Source organism: Uranotaenia lowii, chromosome 2 (genome assembly GCF_029784155.1).
Source record: "Uranotaenia lowii strain MFRU-FL chromosome 2, ASM2978415v1, whole genome shotgun sequence".
Classification (NCBI taxonomy): Eukaryota; Metazoa; Arthropoda; class Insecta; order Diptera; family Culicidae; genus Uranotaenia; species Uranotaenia lowii.
Window position 1 is genome coordinate 172,681,711 of NC_073692.1, and position 23,064 is coordinate 172,704,774.

At 33.0% G+C, this 23,064-nt stretch overlaps 1 protein-coding gene across 1 annotated transcript in view; it reads right to left on the reverse strand.

The window, feature by feature from the left end:
* The window catches only part of LOC129744348 (uncharacterized protein DDB_G0283357), a 467,660-nt gene that overhangs the window by 23,607 nt on the left and 420,989 nt on the right, over positions 1–23,064 (reverse strand). The window contains exons 4-5 of the mRNA XM_055736825.1: positions 15,943–16,049; positions 15,709–15,805 (exon numbers count right to left, since the gene is read on the reverse strand). Of these exons, the coding sequence (XP_055592800.1) occupies positions 15,709–15,805; positions 15,943–16,049 (204 nt within the window). The remainder of the gene's footprint in view (positions 1–15,708; positions 15,806–15,942; positions 16,050–23,064) is intronic.

Consider the following 23,064-nt stretch of genomic DNA (forward strand, 5'->3'; position numbering starts at 1 on the left):
CCAATGTTGATCCCGAGTGTTGATATTTGAAGTTGACTGTGTTCAACTGACTATCTTACATTTTTTGGCGTTTGCCGTCATCCCATTTAAGCGCCCCCAGTCTTATAATCTGCCGGTTTCGTTTTGTAAGGCAAGATAGTCAACAGCACTGATAATCATCCTAAGGAGCCGTTCACTAATTACGTAAGCACGATTTTGGAAATTTTCATCCCTCCCTTCCCCCCCCCCCCCCCCTGGTAAGACAAAGTAAGATTTTTCAAAACCCCCCTTCCCCCCCTAGTAAGATCTTAAGGTGCATTTACAGTTCTTTCGAACGTGAAAATGAAAAAAACTTATATTCTTCAAAAACTCGACTATGCTGCTTTTCATGGCTGCGAAACTAGGTGGAATAGATGCAGAATGGTTGAACGATTATTTTTGAACTGATTTCCTTGTTCAAAGCCCTTTAATATTAATTTTATTTCAATTCCCCCGATTTTCACTGCGGAATATTTTTTCCGCGTTCACTGACATTCCGCTCGAAGTGTAAACGCACTGAGCGAACGTGAAAACGGAAAACGAACAAGAGTGGTGAATATAAATTCCGCATTCATTTTCACGTCCGAATGGCAATGTGCATTCTGAAAAAAATTTCACCGATGACGGAAACATTTTTGCTTCATAAAAAATTAGTTTTTTAATTTGTAAGCACATTTGAAGGCAAATAAAGGCTTAAAATACTACGAATTTAAAATGAAACGCATACGATATTTTTTTTAACTTTAAAACCCACTTGGGCATCATTTAATTGTACCTGTTGGTAGAGTTTCTCGACGAATAAATGTAAATGAAGATCATCGAATGGCCAGATTCCATTGAAATAAAAAAAAATAGATTCCGCTTTGTTCAAATGTGTGTTTCAGAAAAGGTATGGAAATAATTATAAAAATTTATGAAATCATTCAAAAACAATGTGTTTCAAGGAGAACTGAAAAGCAGAAAAATTAACAAACAAAAGAGTACTGATGCATTTTAATTAAATAAAAACTTTTTCAATAGTTTCACTAATTAAAAGTAATTTTGAAATTTTTGTTTGTCAATTTTTAATCAAGAACAAAAAATGGCTATCTTGTAGAAGTTATATTCATAACGTCCTTTCAATAAGTTTTTCAAAAGAAACGAATCGCTAAAGCTCGTTACTCCTTGATCGATAAATACTTTTTGAAAGTACTTTAAATTCATAAAATTTAATTTAAATTCATTGTATTCAAAGATAAGAACTTTGGGATTATTTGATTAAATCAATCGTTTTCAAAGCTGAATCTGTTTTGAAGAAGAACAATATGTTTTTTTGAGAAATTTGAATTTAAATTTGAGCACTGGTTCGACAATTATCGATCAAAACATTGGTTGAATGATCTGTCATTTTCCGATCGAAACCAATTTCTACCCGCAGTTGAACAAACCTCTTACTAATTTTGAAGATTTGACCAATTTGACATCTCACTGCGGAATATTTTTTCACTGTGGTGAGTTCACGTTCACGTTCGAGTTCGAGTTCACAAGAACTGTAATCCGGGCTTTACGTTTTTTATTCTATGAGAAATTGACCCGTTTTTTCAAAAAAAGCTTCAAAATATAAAAAATGTTACATACATGCTTCAAAGCAAAGCATTTTTTAAGTCAAATTAAAATAACTGTATTTGAAAAGCAAAATCTATACAACACGATAGATGAAATGTCATAAACGATTAAAGAAAACATTATTCAAGACATGTTTGGGGTGACAATAATTTTCAATAACTTTTCACAATCGAATAAACAATATCAATTCTAATTTCTGATTTCAAAAAGAGAGATCAGGTTCGCTTAAGGTACTCTTAATTTTTTTTATGTTTTTTACCTGAAAATCATAAAAATCTTTAAAAAAAAATATCACTCTACAATACTAGAATTGGGGCAAAAATGTTTAAAGACAATCACGTTGTCAACTAACTTTAAAGCTCAGACTCATTCAGCGGTAAGCTATAAAGTTTTAGGATTTTTTGGTAAATCTTTTGTAAAATTTAGAGTTGGTAGTGTATATTACTGAAAAAACTGAAAAAAAATTTAATGTAATATTTCTTACGTAAGATTTTTGGAAACCCCCCCTACCCCCCTAGTAAGAGATCGTAAGCAAATTTAAAACCCTCTCCCTCCCCCCCCCCCCCTATGTGCTTACGTTATTAGTGAACAGCCCCTTATATCATATTGTACCATCAAAATTTGAATGTATTTCAAAAAAAGTTCAAAATTGAAAAAGATTCATTGGAAATAACAAATCACCAATGTATCAAAACTTGTTCACTAATTCAATAGATCATCTAAATGTGTTCAAATTCGTTTGTCTAAATTTTACTACATGTAATGGAAGTTTTGTGTGGAAGACCCTTTTTCCTAATTCGAAGGGGGTTATAACTATGAATAAATATGCTTTCTAATTTTCCCGGTTTACACAGGTTTGCCTGGATGACCGATTTAAAACTCGAGAAGTTCAGCTGATCCGATCCGGTGATGGTAAGCTTGGTTTTTTTCTATTCCAAAATCGATTTTAAAATGAGAGTCATATGTCGAATCTGCTGGTGAGCTCGTTTTGACCTTAGTTTTTTTTTTTGGTCGCCAGATAGAAATATTGCAGTCTAGGGAATAACACTTATTACTTCATCATAATCATACACTCTATACACTATTAATGCCTGAGAATATTGTGGTGATGTCGGCGGTAATACGTTTTATGCTTTACTTCCTAATAATCAAAGGTTTGAAGAACCTCTTAGCTGAATGAAACTATTATTTCAAAGTAGTCGAAGATTCCTTTGAATTCAGCTACAGTATTTGAAAGACCCAAATACTAGTATTACACTAGCTACTTGCTAGCATCCTCAGTGGGTTATCGATAACCCACTGAGGATGCTAGCAAGTAGCTAGTGTAATACTAGTATTTGGGTCTTTCAAATACTGTAGCTGAATTCAAAGGAATCTTCGACTACTTTGAAATAACTTTACTTCCTGTTTTACTACCATCTTTGTGGCATTCCTCACTTTTCAAATACTAATTCGAATCGTTTCCTTCCATTTTGCAACAAAAATTTTGATTTTTTACTGTTTTGTATGAAAATTCATGTCGATACTCAAAAGTCTGGAAATGTCTTGAAGAAATGACAAAAGTCTGGAAGTCTGGAAACCTAAAAAAATGTCTGGCAAAAGTCCAAAGAGTGTGGAAGATACAGAAAAAATCTGCAAGGTTGACATCACTGGTCAGTGCTCTTGTTTGTGCTCTCCGAAATATTCTTGCTCATTCTCATGGCACAATTTAATTCAAAACTCAATTATACGTTTTTTTTGGGATCGGTTTCATCCGTGACATTTTTATCAACAGTTTTCTTTTTTTTTTTTCTATACATTCCTTTATTTCATTTATTCTCTATATTATAGACAGAAAAAAAATCATCAAAACATTAATAGAAGCTTATAATGTATCTTGAACACTGTAGATGTGCTTCGACTGAAAATTGAAATTTTAAGTGATTGCCATTTATGTTTCTGTTGTTATTTCTTCGGAAAATGCTCAGATAAGTCCGGATAAATTCGTTTTATATGAATGCCCGAAATTGACTTGCCCGGAAATGTGCAAGTATTTGGATCTTCAGTATTTTTAATTCTGAATAATGGCTTGTTACCTAAAAGTTATTTAAAATTCAATTGAGTTATCTGTTGTGTATTTTGAAAAAGACAAGATTTCATTCAAAATTGTTATTTTCATTTAAAAAAATGTTATTATTCTCACTTTAATTTGGAATTCTGAAATTTTTATTGAGGTTCTGAAATAAAACATTTATGGTGTCTTTCTGCTTAGACTTATTCTTAATATGAAATTCTGTTATTATAAATACGAATTTGAGTATCTTGTCGTATTGTGTTCACTGAATTTAAATGAATAAGTTTATACGAAAGTGGCAAAGTAATCTACACAACGTAAGATACAGGAATTGAAAAAGAAACATAAAACGAGTTCCAGGAATGAAAATTCGTTAAACTAAGAAAATCTTTGAAATATAATTTATAATATAGATCTACTATTAGAAAACTTTTGATTAAAATTCCATCCTCCAAAATACGGAATACATTTCAGAACAAATCAGTTCTAGAAATGTGCATTGAATGAAGCCAAATACTTATGTCAGTAGTATAGATCTTTTATTTTTTTCAAAACAACTCAATAAAATTTCAATCAAAGATCTTTTTTTTCTTTATTTTAATTTAGACATTTTATTCAAAAAATATCGATATATGAACTAAATGGTTTATAAAGTAACCTAAATCTGCTTTTTTTTTAGTATAAGTTTTCAAGAATTATAACTTGACACAAACTGCAAAGGTAATGTGCGGAACTAAGTATTCCTTTGTGGAGATTTTTTTTCCTTAAAATATATTTTGCAGGTTAACATGTTGCAAATCCAAGAACAACCAACTCGCCGAAAAAGTGCTTTGTATGCCATAGCTGGGATTGGTTCTTATGACCGTTGGCGTATATGACTTAAACTTTAACTCCTTCACCAAGGCCGCGAATGTTTTTTTAAGAAATTTTTTACTGAATTTTCTTAGATTAACCAATAGGGCTTATGCTGTGACTCGAGTGACGTGACTCATGAAATTTCACGTCTTCGCCCTGACTCCAGAAAATTCTTCAGAAAAGAAATTTGTGCATCGATGAGCTCTGAAGACCAATAACAGCTCATCCGAACGAAAATTTCGAGGCTAGCGAGGCTATTCAAGCCAGCAAAACGATATGAAATTTCGTAAGTCGCAGAATAAGCCCCAATATCTTTTTCAACAAAAATTGGCTATTCATTAAATTTTTGTTCCAATTATTTGCTTTAAATATCCTGTATTCATATTTCTTAATTTTGGAGCATTTAAAAAATAGGCTGGAACAATTATTAATTTCTTTTTCTTCCCCCCTTTATGTTTTTTATGTTAATTTCGAAAAAAAAAATTAAAGTATCCGAAAGATTACAAGATCAAAAAACAAATTTTTGAAGATGGAAGTTGTATTCTTAATGTTATTGATTTTTTCTTTAAAAAACTTGATTTAAAAAAAATTGTGCAATGGTGTAGTATGAAATTTTGTTGCATACAAGCTTTCGTGCAATTTATTCCAGTTAATTTGTTTTTCGCATTATTTTTTACTATCTTCTTGTTCCAACTTTCAGAGACAAAAGGAAGATTCGAAATTTGTCCGGCCTCATTTTTTTTATTTCGATTTTTTTCCTTTCCTTTCCTTTTTAATTACCGTTTTTAATATTTTCACCTTAAATTTTTGATATCATACACTTTAAATGAATAATGGAACCTTAGATACGTTGTCTTATCATAATTTTTTGAATTTTAAATCAAGCCTGTTTGGAGTTACGACTAGAATGCTCCAACAACATGGGTTGCTTCAGAAATATGTTTTCGTTGCTGGGTTGAGAGGGAAATTGGTCGGCTCAAATCCTTTTTGCGGTTTCCACGCTTTACTGAAACGAACCAATGTAAAAGTTGAAAGTAGGCACGTAATGCGATTGCCAGATATTTGAACTCTCTACATACAAGTAGGTACCTATATTATTCACCAACATACAAAGCTGATGCTGAGAGACGACCGGATGAAATACGATACTCGACACTCGATATACTTCGATATGGATGTCTGCATAAGTAAGTAAGTGGGTACATATCTACATATGTTGTGAAGTCTTCCATTGACGACGGTTGGAAAATGCGTTCCACAGCAAAAGAAGAACTTGGCCCATGAATGAAAGGGAGGCACAGTTTTCTGGCCCGGCTTTATGGAGGTCGGGATGCAAAGACTGCCGGAAAATGCAATTAAGCAACTTTTAAAGGCGGCAGACGACAAACGATTCAGTCAGCCAGCAGCCACCCACCAGACGATGATTTCAGCGACTTCTGACGAAGAAGAGCCTCAAAATTCGTGCGCAAAGAGTTTTCCTACGGCTCCAGTACCCACACACACACACACGTTGATATGTACGAATATTCCGGAATCGGATTTTCATTTCGACAATCTGGCGGCCCAAAAACCGGTCGGAATGTGTTTGTTCAACCAAGTGAATATAAATTGATTTTAATTGATTCGCCCCCATCATGCGAGAAGGTCCCCCGGGCCTCCGGGAGTTGAAATGTCAGGCGGTTTGTCGTCCGCTTACTGGGCCGGAAAATTCGCGTGATTTTTTTCCCCGGCTGCCTGGGAATTTTCCACGCCCAGATCGAAGGCAGTCCGCGCCCTCGTTCTTTGTGGTTTATCCGAGTTCAAATTCGAATCAACTCGAAAGTCGGAGATTGAATTCTTCAGCAGCATGGAACGAATTGAAATCGTTTGACTTGGTTGGCAGAAATTGTTGGCGAGCCTATTTTTCCACTCCATGCCTCAACCTGTACGATGGATAAGAGTGCTCTTGTCGCCAGGTCGTGAGGTTATGAGTGATTACACTTTTCGATTCGAAGGGAGTTTGAGATTTCCGGTTTGTGAAGTGTTTCACAAATTTGTTCAAGAACGTAGAAGTTTGCTGACGCCAGACGACGGGGTATTTCAGTTGAAGCTTTGAGAGCTCATAGAATTTCTTAGAGTTCTTCGGGTGGAATGGAGATAAAATTTTTTGAGCAACATGAAATCCTTCTCCTTTCAAATTTAAGCATTTAATTGTTTGAGTCGTTTTGAATGATTAAATCATATGAAAATAAAGTTGCCCGTTTTCATGAGGCTAACGATTCTTATTATTTTAAATTCTGGTTTCAGATGTTAAATTTTAAAGAAGGACACTTTTCCGGAAGCAAATTTCCCCCTTCCAAGTTAGTTTTTCAATTTTAAAATAAAGATGAGATTGAATTATTTAAAACAAATTGCAAAAAAAACATGTCAAAAAATGTCAACGGAACAGTTCCAATGCATGAAAAAGTTTTAGGGTAAATGATCTTGAGCAGAACTAGTCGAAATTTGATCTTGATCAGAACCATTTACTTTTCCTAAGATCCATTCAATGATTATTTGTGAATCTTATCGAAATGATGAAAACACATTTTTTCAAAATCTTTTCATACAAGTTTTGTCATTTTTTGCTTTAAAATCATACGCATTAGCGATGCAATTTTCAACAATCTATGATGACTTTGAACGTCAATTCATGTACCCCTTGACCGTTATAAACTGATTCCTAATGAATAAAATGGTATAAAAACTCATTAAAAAGTATTATTCGGGTTTTTGTAAAAGTTTTCCATCAAAATATTAATTAATCGCGTAGTTTTTAGAAATAAAATATGATCTTGAGTGGAACCATCTTTGATAGCGAAACTACTAGCTTCCAAAATAAAACGCTAGGTGCGCTGCCTTATGCTTAGTGTCTCACACGCGGTGTTTACCCTAAATGTATGCAGCAGCTTTGTATTTTTCTTATTATATCAGCTTTAGGGACAGAAAATTGCGTTTAAATTAAACCAAAAATTACATTAATTGGTGTCACGGATAACCAAATCAGGCAAACAAAAAGTTTAATTTTTCGGGTACAATAAATGTTTTTTGATTCCTTCATTCAGAGGGACGACGGGAAGGAGGAGGAAGGCTTTCATACATACCTATTTATATAATTTGAGAACTAATGAAGCCGATAAAGAAAAGTCATTATTTCAGAATAAGAAACAATCTCCATTGACTTTATTATTCAAACTTAAGGAATTAGCTTCAATTTAAAGAGGTTGTCCTTGATATTGAAACTCTAATTGAAAACGATATACCTACTAATTAACAAAAATTCAAATTATTTTTGACACAAATTCCTTCAGTTCTACAAAGTGTAACAAAGCACACCGGGTCAGCTATTTTATAATACTTAACGATTCAATTGGTGGCCTGGTATTGACAATCCATCCGATACCCTGGTGTTTGATGTTTACACTTGAGCTTGAACTCATGGAAATCGGTTTAGGAAATAATTGTTGTGTTTAGGAATGTGTTGATCAAAAGCCGATCACGCTTCCTATTTTTTTTTCCTTGTAGGGGAGAGCCCACTGCGACCAGTAGTTGATCTATTGTGGTAATTACTCCGCGTTACTGTATGCTATCAGGCTCATCTGCACTATGGGTTGAAGTGACAGTTGATTGCTGACTAAGCATTTTATCCCAATCGGGTATAATATCAAAGATGTATGATATAACCTTCTTAGGGCTGATAGGCAACCATATGTCTTGTGCGCTTATTAACTTTGCCCCAAGAGCACGCTCTCTCCTATTAAGGAGGGCGCAGCAGTTGCATAGAACCCGCAGAACCGACAGTCGTCGTTTTGAATGATGACAGATAAACAGAGAGATGTTTTTTTGTTGGACAATGTCCGGTCAAGAGACCTGTGTAAGTACTTATCTCGTGCTTACTCAAGTTCAACATGTTTTTGGAGAGCCGCGCGCTTGGTTCAATGAATCTTTTCGCCTGAGCTGCTCCTTCTGCTGTTCTCCGATTGGGGCCAATAGTGGTGCTTTCCCAGTTCTTGAGTTCCATGTTTAAGGCACTCCTCGATACTCCGCAGAAGGGTTCTGGTCCAATTAACAGGCCCTGAGATCAACGGTGATAGAACCCCACCTTGGGGACATTCCTTAGTTGGAGTGACACTGATCGTAAGTCCTCCCAAGCTTGCATAAATGGTTCTATCTATCAGCATGGTACTAGTCCATTCAGCAATTGCCATGTGGCACCCTCGTCTTTTCATAGCTGATTCGATTGAGTAATGAGATGCGTTGTTGAATGCCCCTTCAATGTCCAGAAAAGAAGCAAGTGCTATTTCTTTTGCCTCCATAGTCTTTTCTAGTTTTTGTGTTAAGGTATGTAAGGCCGTAACCGTTGACATACCTTTTTTCTAAGCGAACTGAAAATTGTTCGGCTTACATAAGCTAAGATACTGAGATTAAATGTGCTCGTCAAGTATCTTCTCCACTATTTTCAAAATAATGGATGTCAGACTGATAGGTCTGAATGCCTTGGGTTGAGTTTTATCTTTCTTCCCTGGTTTCGGGATGAAGATAACGCGCACCTTTTTCCACTGGGTGGGAATATGACAGAGGGTCATACTGGCGACAAACATCTCTACCAAGGCAGGTGTTACCATTGTCACCACGCTTCCTATGCAGAATAGTATATTGTACGGCAAAGGCGTACCACCACACTTTCATGCTTTCCAATACAAAAATGCCCTAGACTTACAGTTTCAACACCTATCCAAAACTTTATCCTACGAAGCTCATCTGATGCTTGCCTATCCGCCTGTTCTTCATTCCTTTACAAATGCTTCTACATAGCATTTCATCTCGCCGCACGTGTCAATGAACATACTTAAATTAACTAATAAAATTGTAAAATTTTGGATGAATTGTACGGGAAACCTCGACTATTTGCAGATGATACATCATTGTGCTATGAGGATGTTAACCCAAACACAATTCTTAGAAAGATGGCTGATAACATGCAAATACTTAAACAGTATTTTAATGAAAACTTGCTGTCATTGAACCTTTCAAAATCAAAATATATGATTATGCATTCTGCTGGAACAAATAGTCTGCCTCATGATGACCTAGTGATAGATAACACAAAGATACAGAAAGTCACACATTTTCGATATCTGGGACTAACTATTGACTCCACACTCAAATGGACCAACCATATCGAAGCTCTGCTGAAAAAAAGCTCTGCTGTGGAAAATAAAAAGTTTTGTTCCCTCGAAACAACTGCTGTTATTGTATCATGCTTTTATCCAGTCAAAGATGCAATACCTGATGTTTATATGGGGAGCGGCATCCAAAGTCAATCTCAGAAAACTATAATTCGCCCAAAATCGCTGTCTAAAGATTGTCAACAAACGACCAAGGCTGTATCCCACGATACAGTTTTGCAGAGAAGCTGATAAATCGATCCTACCGATCAAAGCAATGAGAGAACAGCAGGCATTGACAATCATCCACAACCATTTGAACAATCCTCAGGCCCACTACAATGAATCGTATAGCCGACCGAACCATAGATACAGACTTAGATACGTTGTTTAGTACGAAACGTCCAACGGCCGAATTAGTCAAAAATGCGTTCACCTATTATGGAATTACTCGTTATAACGCACTTCCACCGCACATCAAATCTGAAAAAACAAAAGTCAAGTTCAAAAATCTTTTGAAAAATCACGTGAAAGCGAAACTTGAAACATACTTCAATTAAAACCTTTGCAACTGTCAGCATTGAGATGATCAATTCTAATCCAATTTATGACAGCTGACCTTGTACTCCCTTCAAAGAGATGATTCTCACTGGGAGTGCAACCTGTCCCATTCATCCTCTTCATTCATTATATCCTTCACCAAAATCAACCCCCCATACCAATGCACCAACCACCAAGCCTATACACGATTGTAACTATAATTCTAATACGCTGAAAATATCTTATTACTCTAATTTCCGCCAACCACCGTCACGCCAAGCCCCGCCGCCACCATCTACCAACTGCCAATATTGCCAACCTTGCAAAATTTAAACAAAAAAATGTATTATAGAAGGAATTTATCTGTTTAGTTCAATTTATCGCCGAAATCGTCTACTTTTCTTTAAAAGTTGGGAGGCACTTTCCAACTGGGATAGAATTTCATCGAAAGCGGTCGGGACGCACTCTGGAATCGTTATCTGCTGGAAAAATCATCCAACAAATGAAATCGAGTGTCATGTCAATATGGTCAGTGGTGGTACCATATATCAACAGAAACAGCTTTTTTTTTCAAATGTCCCTTAATTGTAGTTCCATTTACTCTGATTGTTCACGAGATAAGCAATAAAAATCGTAAAGGAGTCTCACTTCTACCTTTCTATCTTTCCAATGAAAGAAGGGAGGGGCCTCAAATAATCAAAGAAGTATTTTTCGAATCCAAATACTCTCCCGTGCCAAGACTGATACCATGTGCTTCATCGATTCTTGAGTTATGTAAACATTTACGGTGTCTCTGTGAGGAAAATTTATTTTTCGAAAATTAACCCCAAATGAGCCCAAATTTGAAATAATCCATCAGTGAGTCCACAGGGTGACAAAAAAGTCCGGTCACACAGAAAAATCTCAATATTTCAAAGAATAAGAAGAAAATCAGAATCTAACTTTCATAGCTTTATTCAGTAACTCATCAAGATACTTCACAGACGATATCTCGGAATTACACCACCCTTCTCTGATCGAACCAGCTTTAGACGTCTCGGAAAGTCGTCGCGCACTCCGGTCTCATATAATCTTTTTCAACCTTGGAGTTCTCACAGACCTTGGTCGTTGATTACGAGCGGTTTTAGGTGTTTGAATATGTTGAATATGTGTCCGGGTTTGTACCCTCTCACATATTCAGCTATAACAGCTGCTCTCAACTCTGCCACTCACAACTTAATGTACACAAACTGCACAGAAACGAAACTCTGCCACTGTGGGCAGCAAAGTTAGCCCTTTCATTTGACATATAGATGGCACCAGAGAGATACAACGTATAGGCTACAGGCGACTCCAAGAAAAAAGTGTGACAGGACTTTTTTGTCACCCTGTAGAGCAATTTATTTAATGAAGATTTTGTAACCTTTTTAATGGCTTTTTCAAAGTCAAAATCATACTAATCACGGTGAAAACGCTTGTCTTACCTTTGGCGTTGATTTGAATCTATATGTTAATGACATTGTCTTATAGAAAATTCTTGTTTGAAATTTTGTAGAAGATATCAAAGTGATACAAATTTAGATAAATTAGTTGTAATTTGACAAACAGAGTGATTATTATTTCACTTGAAAATGCTAATAAAAGTTTTCATCACTGATTGTACCAAGACCAAAAATTGTATTACGAACTAAGCCATTGAATGATCTCTGGATGGTTAATTTACATTAAAAAATCAGTCTTTAACATAAATTTGATCAGGATAATCCGAAGTATAGAGCATTAGTGGGGTTTAATTGTGAAAAAAGTTCATCGTTTTTCTTGAAAATTTAGTTATTTATATTTTGAGCTAAGTTAGTTAACGAACAAATATTTGGAACTGTTTGAACTTTATTCTTATATTTAAGCCCAAATTTTTAATAATCCAGCTCGATATCAAAATAAGATATCTTTGCTGAAAATCTTGCAACCTGTTTGATGATTTCTGAAGGTTTTCCTACTTATCACTGTTAATTGATAATCAATTGTTAAACCTTAGACACGGGTACCACAAGGATGTTAATGTGTCATATATAAATCTAAAAATACATTTCAACCTTTTGTTAATTTTTGATTGCATAAATTAGTGTTTTTGGAGGCATTAGTGTATGTAAAAAAGTGGACGACTTTGAGTTTTGATGGAAAAATTCAAGATTGCTCATTTTTGTTAAAAGTACACGAATTGATCCTAACGTCTTTCTTGATTTATTTTCGATCAGAAGGAAAAAGAAGATTTCAAAATCTTAACATCAACTTTCTTTCCAAGAATTTTTAGTGGTTGATTTGATGCAATATTATTATTTGAAAATATTTTCTCTAAATATTCACTTTAAGTTGTCGGATCTTAAGTTTTCGGAAAGTTTTTGGAACATGCAAATATTTGTCTGGGGATTTCTGCAGTTTTGGTTTTCCCCTGGAATGTCATTTTCTAACTTTTATGAAAACAAAAAAGAATTTATTGCAGTGGCTTAAAATGCTTTAAATATTTTTTCTAAATTTATTTGCCCAGAATATAAACATTTATTCGAGATTTTGCATTGCACAAAGTATGAAATTAGTAACAAAATTTTCAAGTAAAGCAGTTGCCATTTTTTTATAAGGCCGGATCTAATTTGTATTCCGCTTTTTGTCACTTGGAGTTGAAACATCACCAGGGAGTGGAGATAATAAAAATTTATTCAAATTTTCAATAGCAAAAAAAAATTGGACATAAATTTTCATGCAATAAACTTGTATACAATCTATAATGCAAAAAAATCAAAAAATCGAGATAATGTAGATCGAAAATTATAAAAAAAAATATTGTAAACAACAGTTTGACAATAAATCTTTCAACTGTTTAATTCCTCTCCATTTTAGGAAAAATGTTGATCATCAAAAAAGAATAAGATATTTTTCCGGAATAATATAAGCCCAAAAATGCACTTCATTCTGACCACATTTATGTAAACTATTGATTATTTAATGTAAATTAATCATCCTGAACATTGAAACACTTGACAATGAATAACTAAATTGGTAGAATACAATTTCTAGCCTTGGTACAATCAGTGATGATAATTTTCAATTAGATTTTTCAAGTGAAATAACAATAACTCTGTTTGTCACATTACAACTCATTTTTCTCAATTTGTTTCTCTTTGATATCTTCTACAAAGTTGTAGTCAGGAAAATTTCTATAAGATCATGTAATTGACATACAGATTTGAGTCAACGCCAAAGGTAAGACACGCGTTTTCACCGTGATTAGTATAAATTTGTCTTTGAAGAAATCATTAAAAAGGATAAGAATCTTCAAAAAAAAAATAAATTGTTCTTGAACCTACGATGAATTGTTTGAAATTGACCTCAAAGTCTCAGCATTTTCGATAAATGTCATCATAAACACCGTGATTTGTCTTGTGTTTGAGAGACCTCCACCCAAGGTTGCCGAAATCACTGAAAAATCTGTACTATTACAGAATTTTGAGAAAAAATTCGTCACAGAATCTGTGCCACAGATCACAGTATTTTTAAATTTTCACAAGATTCATAGATTTTCTGAATTTTGTACTGAATTCTAAAATTATAAATTTCTATGTCTTTTTCGGCTTCTTATTCATGACTCTTTTTCATAAAAATATGAAAACAAAGTACTGTTAATTGTTTTTAAATTATAATTGCAAGTAGTATCCAATTTGTTGATGTTTCGCATGATTTCCCAATGAACTTCATAAAAAATTGCGTCACAGAAAATATCATAGAATTCAATAATTTTTTTTTCGTCAAAAACACAGATTTTTTTCGGCAACCTTGCCACCACCCCCCTTCCAGTTAGGGTAAGGTTGACAGAATTTTGCGACAATTCCGGGCTATTTTATATAGAAGCCATACGGTTTCAATCTCAACGACCATAAATCCGGGCAATATTTGGGCAAATTTTGTCAAAACCCAGAAACAACTCAACAGAAATTAAAAAAAAAAAAAAAAATATTTCTTCATAAAATGAATCGACAGGTTTCAAATCGTGTTCTAGGCTTTCAAAAAACTTTTAATGATTATTAAAAAAAAACTTATTCAAAAAATATAGTTTTGGAAGAATAAATAAAAAAAATTATACAAAAATTTATGAATATTTTTTGTTTAATTTGTCAAACAAATTGAATAGATCCGGGCATAGTTAATTTTTCGGGAATTTTTCAATGAAATCCGGGTAATCGGGCTGGGCCAGACTGTTTCCAAATGTTATATTAAATATCCTGGCAAACCTGGATAAACCGGGCAATCTGGTAACCTTATGTTAGAGTGAGGGGCCTCAAACCATAATAGGAACCTTCCGCGGCCTTCAATGCCCCCACCCTGCCCAGTTTCAAGTAAATCGGTTCAGTAGTTGCTGAGTCTAGAGAGTTTGTTCAGACAGACAGACAGAAATCCTGTAGATTAAAAAAAAACGGTGAATTCAAGTTGACCACTTTTTGATCCGAACACCCTTTATAAGGCAGTGTTCGGCACAAAATGTTAATAGCTAATTAGTCCGCTTCTAGATTTCTTTTCCAACTTTTTTTTTTGCAAAAGAACGTGAAAACAAACTTCACCACCTGGTCGAGAACGTTCTTGCATGCCTAATGACACATGGTTTGAGTTTGTTAAACCGTTAGTTAACTGAAAATTAACTGTGATAATTAATAAGCATTGGAAATAGAGTGTCCATTTCCCGGCTTTATGATTATGTTATGTTACGATTCATAACTTGTTTCAATAATTAAGTTAAAAATTTCAAACATATTTTTTAAAGTAAAAAATTTTTTTCATTGGATGAGAACCATTTCATCTCGGCCACATTCCGACGGTTGATCTTCCCAATAGGTAGTCGAAAACGATTATGCGTCCTTGTCCGTGCCACCACAATCTTCCTTTTCAATCCTATCCACAGAGGTAAAGCTTTCGAAAACCATGCAGGAGCATGACTTGTGGCATCGAATTCACGCCACCTCTACTGACTGTCGTCTGTATGTGTGTATAAATGTATGTATGCCAGAATATCGTCCCTGCATCGATGCTTCGGAAAGGAAAACTCAATCAATGAAACGTGTCTGTCCGGTCGCTCGGTTGATCCCCTAGCCAGGTTTAGTTCCATTTTCTTCCGACACGTCGACCTGTCAAAGTCAACGGGAAAACCACAAGATGTCTCGTTGTGGTTGGCGTAGATGATTGAAGAGTTGGGTTGGATGAGGCGGATTTTGGGGGGCAGTAATGAGCGGGATTGGTGCTCTGGGACCAATCAGACGGGTGATCAACTATGAAATTGATAAAGTGGTTAAGCCTCAAAATCGAAGCGTGCCGGAAACCATTGAACCATTTCGAAAATGTGCGAAGATTTACACATTGGACTGTCTTAGAGAACTATCTTGGAAATATTTGGAACACAATAAAAAGTGTGACGCTGATGATACTTACTTTGAAAATGAATTGTCCCATATCCGAGATTTTTTCCGATGCTGAGCCCGATGCTCGCTTGAAACAATTGAGATAATCACGCGTCAGGATGAAGTATCTACATAAAAAAACGATAACAGATAAAAATGAAAAGGTTAATTAACAAAGACATTTGCTCAAATTCCTTCCAAATCATCGAACTTTACTAGAAAGGCTAATCAACAATTAGGCGTCCGATGTCCCATCGAAACTTACCGTTCCTTCCAGCGGGAAAAAAGTCGGTCCCTTTGCTGCCACAGAAGGCCTCTTTTGATTGGTCCTGTCATTTGGGCCACCGGAATACGTCCAATTAGCAGGGATTTCTGAAATGGACAAAAGAAAAAAAAGGTTAGTCAGAATTTGTTTGAGTTTTGAGTTTGTTACATTCATGACTATGAGTCCCTTTAAAATGTTATGCATGTAGGATTGTAGTTTTTGTAGTTCCTCAAAACGCAACTATGTAGCTATACCTTATTTTAAGTTTCAAGTTTAAAAATTTAATCCTATGAGATGCAGGAATGCCGCCTCAGTTCCTCTATTTTCCTCCATCCCAAATTATATCCATTCAACTCACGAATAAACTTGAAGAAAAGCTCAAGTTTTGTTGCCGACGACCAACAAAAAATCCCGTCATAATAAATTCCAAAATTAGCACCTACTTAGCGTCTGAGATTCACCACGTTCATCACAGAAAGAAGTAAACCCGTATAACCATACGCACAATCAGACCCGGGTGAGGAAAGTGCTCCTTGAACCAATCTTGGGATTGTCGGTCTGGCTCCATTCGGAAAGTTCAAACAACAACAGCTGGAGGGCGACCCATTCACTCAGTGAGTAAGTAGGTACTCCAAGCTCCTACAAGATTCAAGGAGCATTCTTCAAAACTTCTTTCTACCCTCCCGGTGGCGTGGCGTCGGCAGCGCCCCAGGCGTCTGCAGTGTTGACGGCGCCCCAAAAAAGAGAAAAAAAATAAGACATTGTAGAAGAAGCACCATTACCTAGCACGTCCCCGTTGAGTAATGTATTATGTAAAGCAACTTGCTTGGGATGCTGCAAACTCGTTTAACCACCCATATGACGTAAAGCATTCTCCCAAACAAGCTTGTTAGGACTTTTGGTTTTGTTTAAGGTTGAACTTCAAAAATTTAAAACAGAATCATTTTGGTGAATATAGGGTGAGTGTCCCTAATTTAGCATGTGTGCCTAATGTTAACATACCGTTTGGTTTTGACAGTTTAAGATTTTATTTTCGACTTATCACAACTACAAAACAATTGATAATGTAATGGATCGTTTAAACTTTAATCATACATACAATTCATTTTTCTAACTCCTAAGATTTTAAGTAAAACCCGGTTTGTTTCAAAGTATGTCCAAATTGAACGGGATTCTTAGCATGTTTCTTAAAAACACTGTTTCAGAAATGGAAGAAATAAGCTGAATTTTTCAACCGATTTTTTTTTTTAATTTGTGTGGGATTGTTAATCACAATGATTTTTGTAATTAGACTGTTATAACCATTTTTTTTTCTCAAGTAAAAACTAAAGTAATGCTATGTCCCAAATTAGGATCACACTTTTCAGTTTGTTCCTAATGTTGGACATAGTCAAAGTTTTTCCTAAGTAAATTGAAGTTATAGCATGTATTTGAAATGAACATGATTGTTGTTGTATTTTAAAGCTTTATCTATATGTCGAAAATATATTTTTGAAAGAGTATTTTTATAAGAAACCCGAAGAAGTTCTGGAAATAGACATGAAGCTTCAGGCTTAAAGAACCTATTGCTAAAATTGAATTTAAGGGAGCTTTTAATGAAAGCCACATGTCTATTACAATAGAAATACTTATCCATATTCAGGACTTGATGGGCATGAGCATTTCACAAAAGTTCTAAGAAAACCATTGTTCAAAAGTTCAAAAAAACTTATTTGAACTATTGAACCATTTGCGGGAAAAACGATTTGGTTTTGAAATAACATATCATGATATTTAAATTACTACAGTAGAAGAAAGTTATCCCGGATGTGCCCCTCGAGTTAAATGCGCCTGCAGCCGTTCCAAAAAAAAAAATATAATCAGTGCATTTTTAGGGTGATAGGTATTGAACATCAGGTATGTAAGAGATTTATGAATATACAAACTAAAGATTTTCAAAAAAAAAAAAATGTTTGGAAAACTATGGATGTAATATTTTGATCTTTTTTAAATGTGCAAAATATTTTGACCTTCAAAAATTATACGTACTGAAGCTCAAAACAAAAAATTGGGTTTCTGATTCATTTGAACATCAAAACTTCAACAAATTTAAGGTTATTATGAAGGCTTAATAATGATTAGAAAGCAGAATGTTTTTGTAGACCCATTTATAATTGTAAAATTTCACTATCCCAAAACAAGAAAAACGGAATAAATTTAAGATTTTTATCATTTATACTTTGAATGTAGGCTCTTATTAACATCCCAAAAGAGATCAGAAGTTCTCATTGTATAAAGTTTTTAAATGGATGAACTGAATTTAAAATATGGCAACCCCAACTTTTGCTTTATTCTTTAGATAATAATATACATTAATTTTTATTAATTACAGCGTATATAAAATATCAGTTTCTTGCGGATTCAATTAAATTTCAAGAAAATATTGTCAAAGAAAGTGTTTTTTTTTCTAACAACATCAATAGGCGCATAAAACCTGCTCGATTCGAGGTTCGACTTTAACAATTCAACTTTAACAATAAAATTGCAGGAAATTTCAACATAAAATTTATTCCAATGCATAGAAAATAGATGCCTGCTCATGTGAATTTAGAATTTTTATACACATATTTCAATACTGATTAAGTCTGCTAAAAACCAGGAAAAATCAAAATTTGTCACATGTATTAGGCGATGATAGCCCATTCAAAGCTTCTCAATTCGTCCTCAAATCGAAGACCAATTTGAGAAACCTCCACGCAAAATGAAAAATTAGAAAAAAAATAAAGTCATTTGTATTCATTACTTTAAATTTTCTCTTTAAGAAATTTATAGGTTTTGACCATTCTGATTTACTGTCTCATATAAATTTTTAACTATCATATTTCCATTTTATTTCATTATTAAGGTATGTACTCAAATATCGATTCTGTTTAGATCAGTGAGTGGAGTGGAATGCGCTTCCAAATTTTTATCCTATATTTTTTTTAAGTTTTGTTTTTTGTCAGTTGTTTTGTTCACTATATGCTGTTAGAACGAGATATAAATAGGAACGTCATAATTAATTTATATGAAATTTAAATATATTGGAAATAAAATTGATAACATTGACCTTTCAATACGTTTCAAGGGATCTTATCTTCAATAAGAACCAACAGTTGCTTTACCAAACGGCTTAATAACTTATCTTTATCTATCCACAGCTCAATATATCAATCCAAATCCTTGCTTTAAATCTTATTATTTAAAACATTGTTTGATTTGCCTAATTTTAGTTCGAATTTCAAACACTGTAACGCAAGTAATTTTCAAATTTTCAACTTTTCAAATGTTTATGGTGATTTTAACGTTTATCAGAAATTAGATAGTATGTATATTTCATTGATTATAAAAATATCAATTTACTTAGAAGATGAATGAACTTTTAAGTTTAGTGTCTCTCCAGTCAAACAATCAATTTAATCAAGTAGGAGTTTTTATTTTATTTTTTTTTAATTACAACTGCTCCGAAAATTTCTTAATTAACTTCTTTTCAGATTCGGAAGGGAAGTTCATTTTCCTTCATTTTATCTAGTCATCCATCAAGTATGTTTTGTATTATTTGTAGTTTTAGTTCAAACACTTAAATAGACGTATGCATATTGTTTTCATTTTTAGATTTTTGGTATGGCATATAGAAACTTATTAAAAACTTCAAGCCTTGTTCTTTGCATTTTACAAGTTGATTTCTTTTAACAGAGCAAAGGAAGTTCCACGGCTGCCTCTCGAAATATGCGGAACAATAGCATCACAATTTTCAAGTGATATTATTTTTGTTTATTTTCATATAAAATTTATCTCTCATGCCGAATGTTTTTAGTTATTTTGTAGTGTTGATCAGCATTTTATCTTAACAACCAAAATTGAAATTGTAAACTGTTCTTAGCTTTTTGTACTTAAAATGTATCTATGATTTTGGATGTTTTGTTTCGAAAATTTTGCATTGCAATTTTTTAATTCTTTAAAAATTGTTTATTTTAGATCAGATGGAAATAAATATGGTTATGATACTGAATAAGGTCGGTTACAGCTAAGGGTAAGCTTAGTTTGTCTTGAGGTAAGTTGGGTATGTTGTTGTGTAATCTATTGGTTATTCTGTTGTATAACTATTTCATTTATTGATTATATTATATAAGAACGTTCAATCAGTTGCCAGCTAGGTAGGTATCTACACGCATGCGGAAGTTGGCGAAACTGCGGTGAATCCGTGCACCCATGGTGGATTATTTACATACATACATACATTACTTGAAATTTTCTCTTTATTCAAATATAGTACATAAATGCTAAATGAAATAAACAACGTTGAAATAAAAACAAGTTATAAAAGTCCCAATTGAAAAATGAAAAGTTTGATTTTTTATAAGCTTAACATGTACGACTTTCTTCCAGATTGGCTTAAACGAATTTGGTGAAGAATTTTAATTGCAATTCCAATTCCAATTTTCCAATTTTAATTCCAAAAACATTAGAAAAGTTATGATAAAAAAGTATGTTTTAAGAATTTCCTCATTAAACTAATAAGAAACATAATCATATGCAGAATCAGGAACAAATAATGAATTATTGGGTACGCTGATGCACTTTTCCTTTATATGTCCATAATTAAGAACACATATGTTAACAATTAGGAACAACGAGTGCCACATTAGGAACATCGACACACTGTAAAAACACATTAGTTTTCGAAAATTAAAGCTTAAGGGTCTAACGGATAAAAAAAACACCATTTTCACGAATTTTTTTAGGGCTATCGTTCAAACAAATGTATTCAAATTTTTTGCATTGTACAAAGCATTGTTAAAAGAAGATTTAGTAGTTTTTATGTAATTTTTGTGCCTGTTTGAAGTTAAAACTACGATTTTCACGAAAAAATCCGCCATTTTTTGTATGTATGTATGTATGTATGGTAGCCACCTTGGGTGCACGGTTGTACCGCAGTTGTGGCTAAGGCTTCATCAACAGGTCACCGTAAGTTACCATATACCCAGTTAATAACTGCTGGATGAGACGTTCAAGGGATTGGATTCGTAAATAGAGTAACTTACGATATCCGAAGGGTTAGGATCGATTGGTCTCGAGAAGTTATTGCCGAATATACAACTAACTCACTATGCAAGTCTCTGTAGTCCCCGCCCCCAAGATTTGTTTTTAGAAGAGCGCGTCAATCAGCAGGAGAGCTTAATACGAGTAGGACTGCCACAGATCCATACCCATGCGCTCAATCCCTTTGTTTGATGCCCTGATGCATCCCACCAACCCCAAGAAATGTTGCATATAATATACATTTAGTGGATATAGTTTGAAATGAGTAAATATAATATATAATGAAGTGTAATATTATAAAATATAATGTTATATAATATAATATAATATAATATAATATAATATAATACAATATAATATAATATAATATAATATAATATAATACAATATAATATAATATAATATAATACAATATAATATAATATAATATAATATAATAAAATATAATATAATATAATATAATATAATACAATATATGTTTAAAAAAAAAAAGGTTCCACAAGTATCCTAAAAAAAAAAAAAAAAAAAAAAAAAAAAAAAAAAAAAAAAAAAAAAAAAAAAAAAAAAAAAAAAAAAAAAAAATTGTAATGAGTTTCTAGATTATTTATGTTCATTTCCAGCCTGCGTATTAATATAAAAAAAAAATTATAAATAGAGATTATATAAATAATTATATAAAGAATATGTATGTATGTGTAATGTAATGAATATAATAAATGGTATCAAAGACAACAACTATGGATATATAACGATTAGTTTTTAATATTTGAATGAAATGATGAAATGAAAAATGATAAATAATTCATACAAATAATAATTTGAATAACGACCCTTAAAATAGAATAATTCCATGCTATTTGTACGCTGGAAAAACAAACTCCACACTCAAAAACAAATTTATTATGAGGTAAGATTTCCGTTAAAATGTACTCCGTGCTGCTTCATCTTAATAGACCTGAAATATTTTCCTAAAGAAACTGAGAGAAAAAAATTTAATGAAGTAAATCAGTTAAAATAAGTCCCTAAAGACCTGTTTTGAATGAATCCTCCGTTTATTTATTTTTTTTTTTTTTTATTAAAAAAATAAACTGCTTTCAGCAAAATAAACTGTAATTGAAATTTTAATTTAGACGTATACAATACAGCAGTATAACCAATAAAGAATGTTTCCGATTTAGAATATCTGTTTATCGTAGATTTCCTGAAAGAATGGTATGGTTAACGAATTGGTAAAAGCACACAATTTTTATTCCACTTAAACATAATCAACATAATCCAATCCTGGAAAAACTAATACTTTAAAAGTATATCCGAAAGAACGATAAGAGTTGGCTATAAAATAATAAATTGATTAATTCTCGATTATATCTGCAACAACATTTCCTAAAATATGATACACCTTGTCAGTTAGCGACGTAGTAAGATAGTAAAGAGATAGATAAGTAAAAATAAATAAATAAATAAATTAATAAGTATATCAATAGATAAATGAGTAAATAATTAAATAAATAGATTAATGAATAAATAAATAAATGAATGAATAAATAATGAACAATTAAATAAATAAATAAATAAATAAATCAATAGGCAAAAAAAAAAAATAATTTAAATAAAATAAAAAAAGGCTGGAAAAAATATTAAGTTCTTCTTTTGTCACCGAATCCACCCCCTTCAAAATTTCCAAACCCGCAGGCGGAATAAAAAAAAATTTAAGTATTTTATGGAGATTTCGAAAAGTTTATCAAATATCGGAAAGATTACAAAATCATAATTGTGGAAAATGGGAGGTTTATCACCTTTTGTATTCTTGTTTTGTTTTTTTTTTTAATTTTCAATAAAATTAAACTGATTTATAGGTGCATTGATCGTGCAATGATATAGTATGCAATTTTGTTGTTTTTTTTTCAATTCATCAGTTTTTTTTCCTAATCTTTTACTATCCCCTCTATCGCGATGTTCCAACTCCGAGTGACAAAAAAAGAATTTGAAATTTGTTCCAATCTTAATTGATAGCTAAATAACTAGATAAACAAATAAAATATATTATTAAATAGATAAATA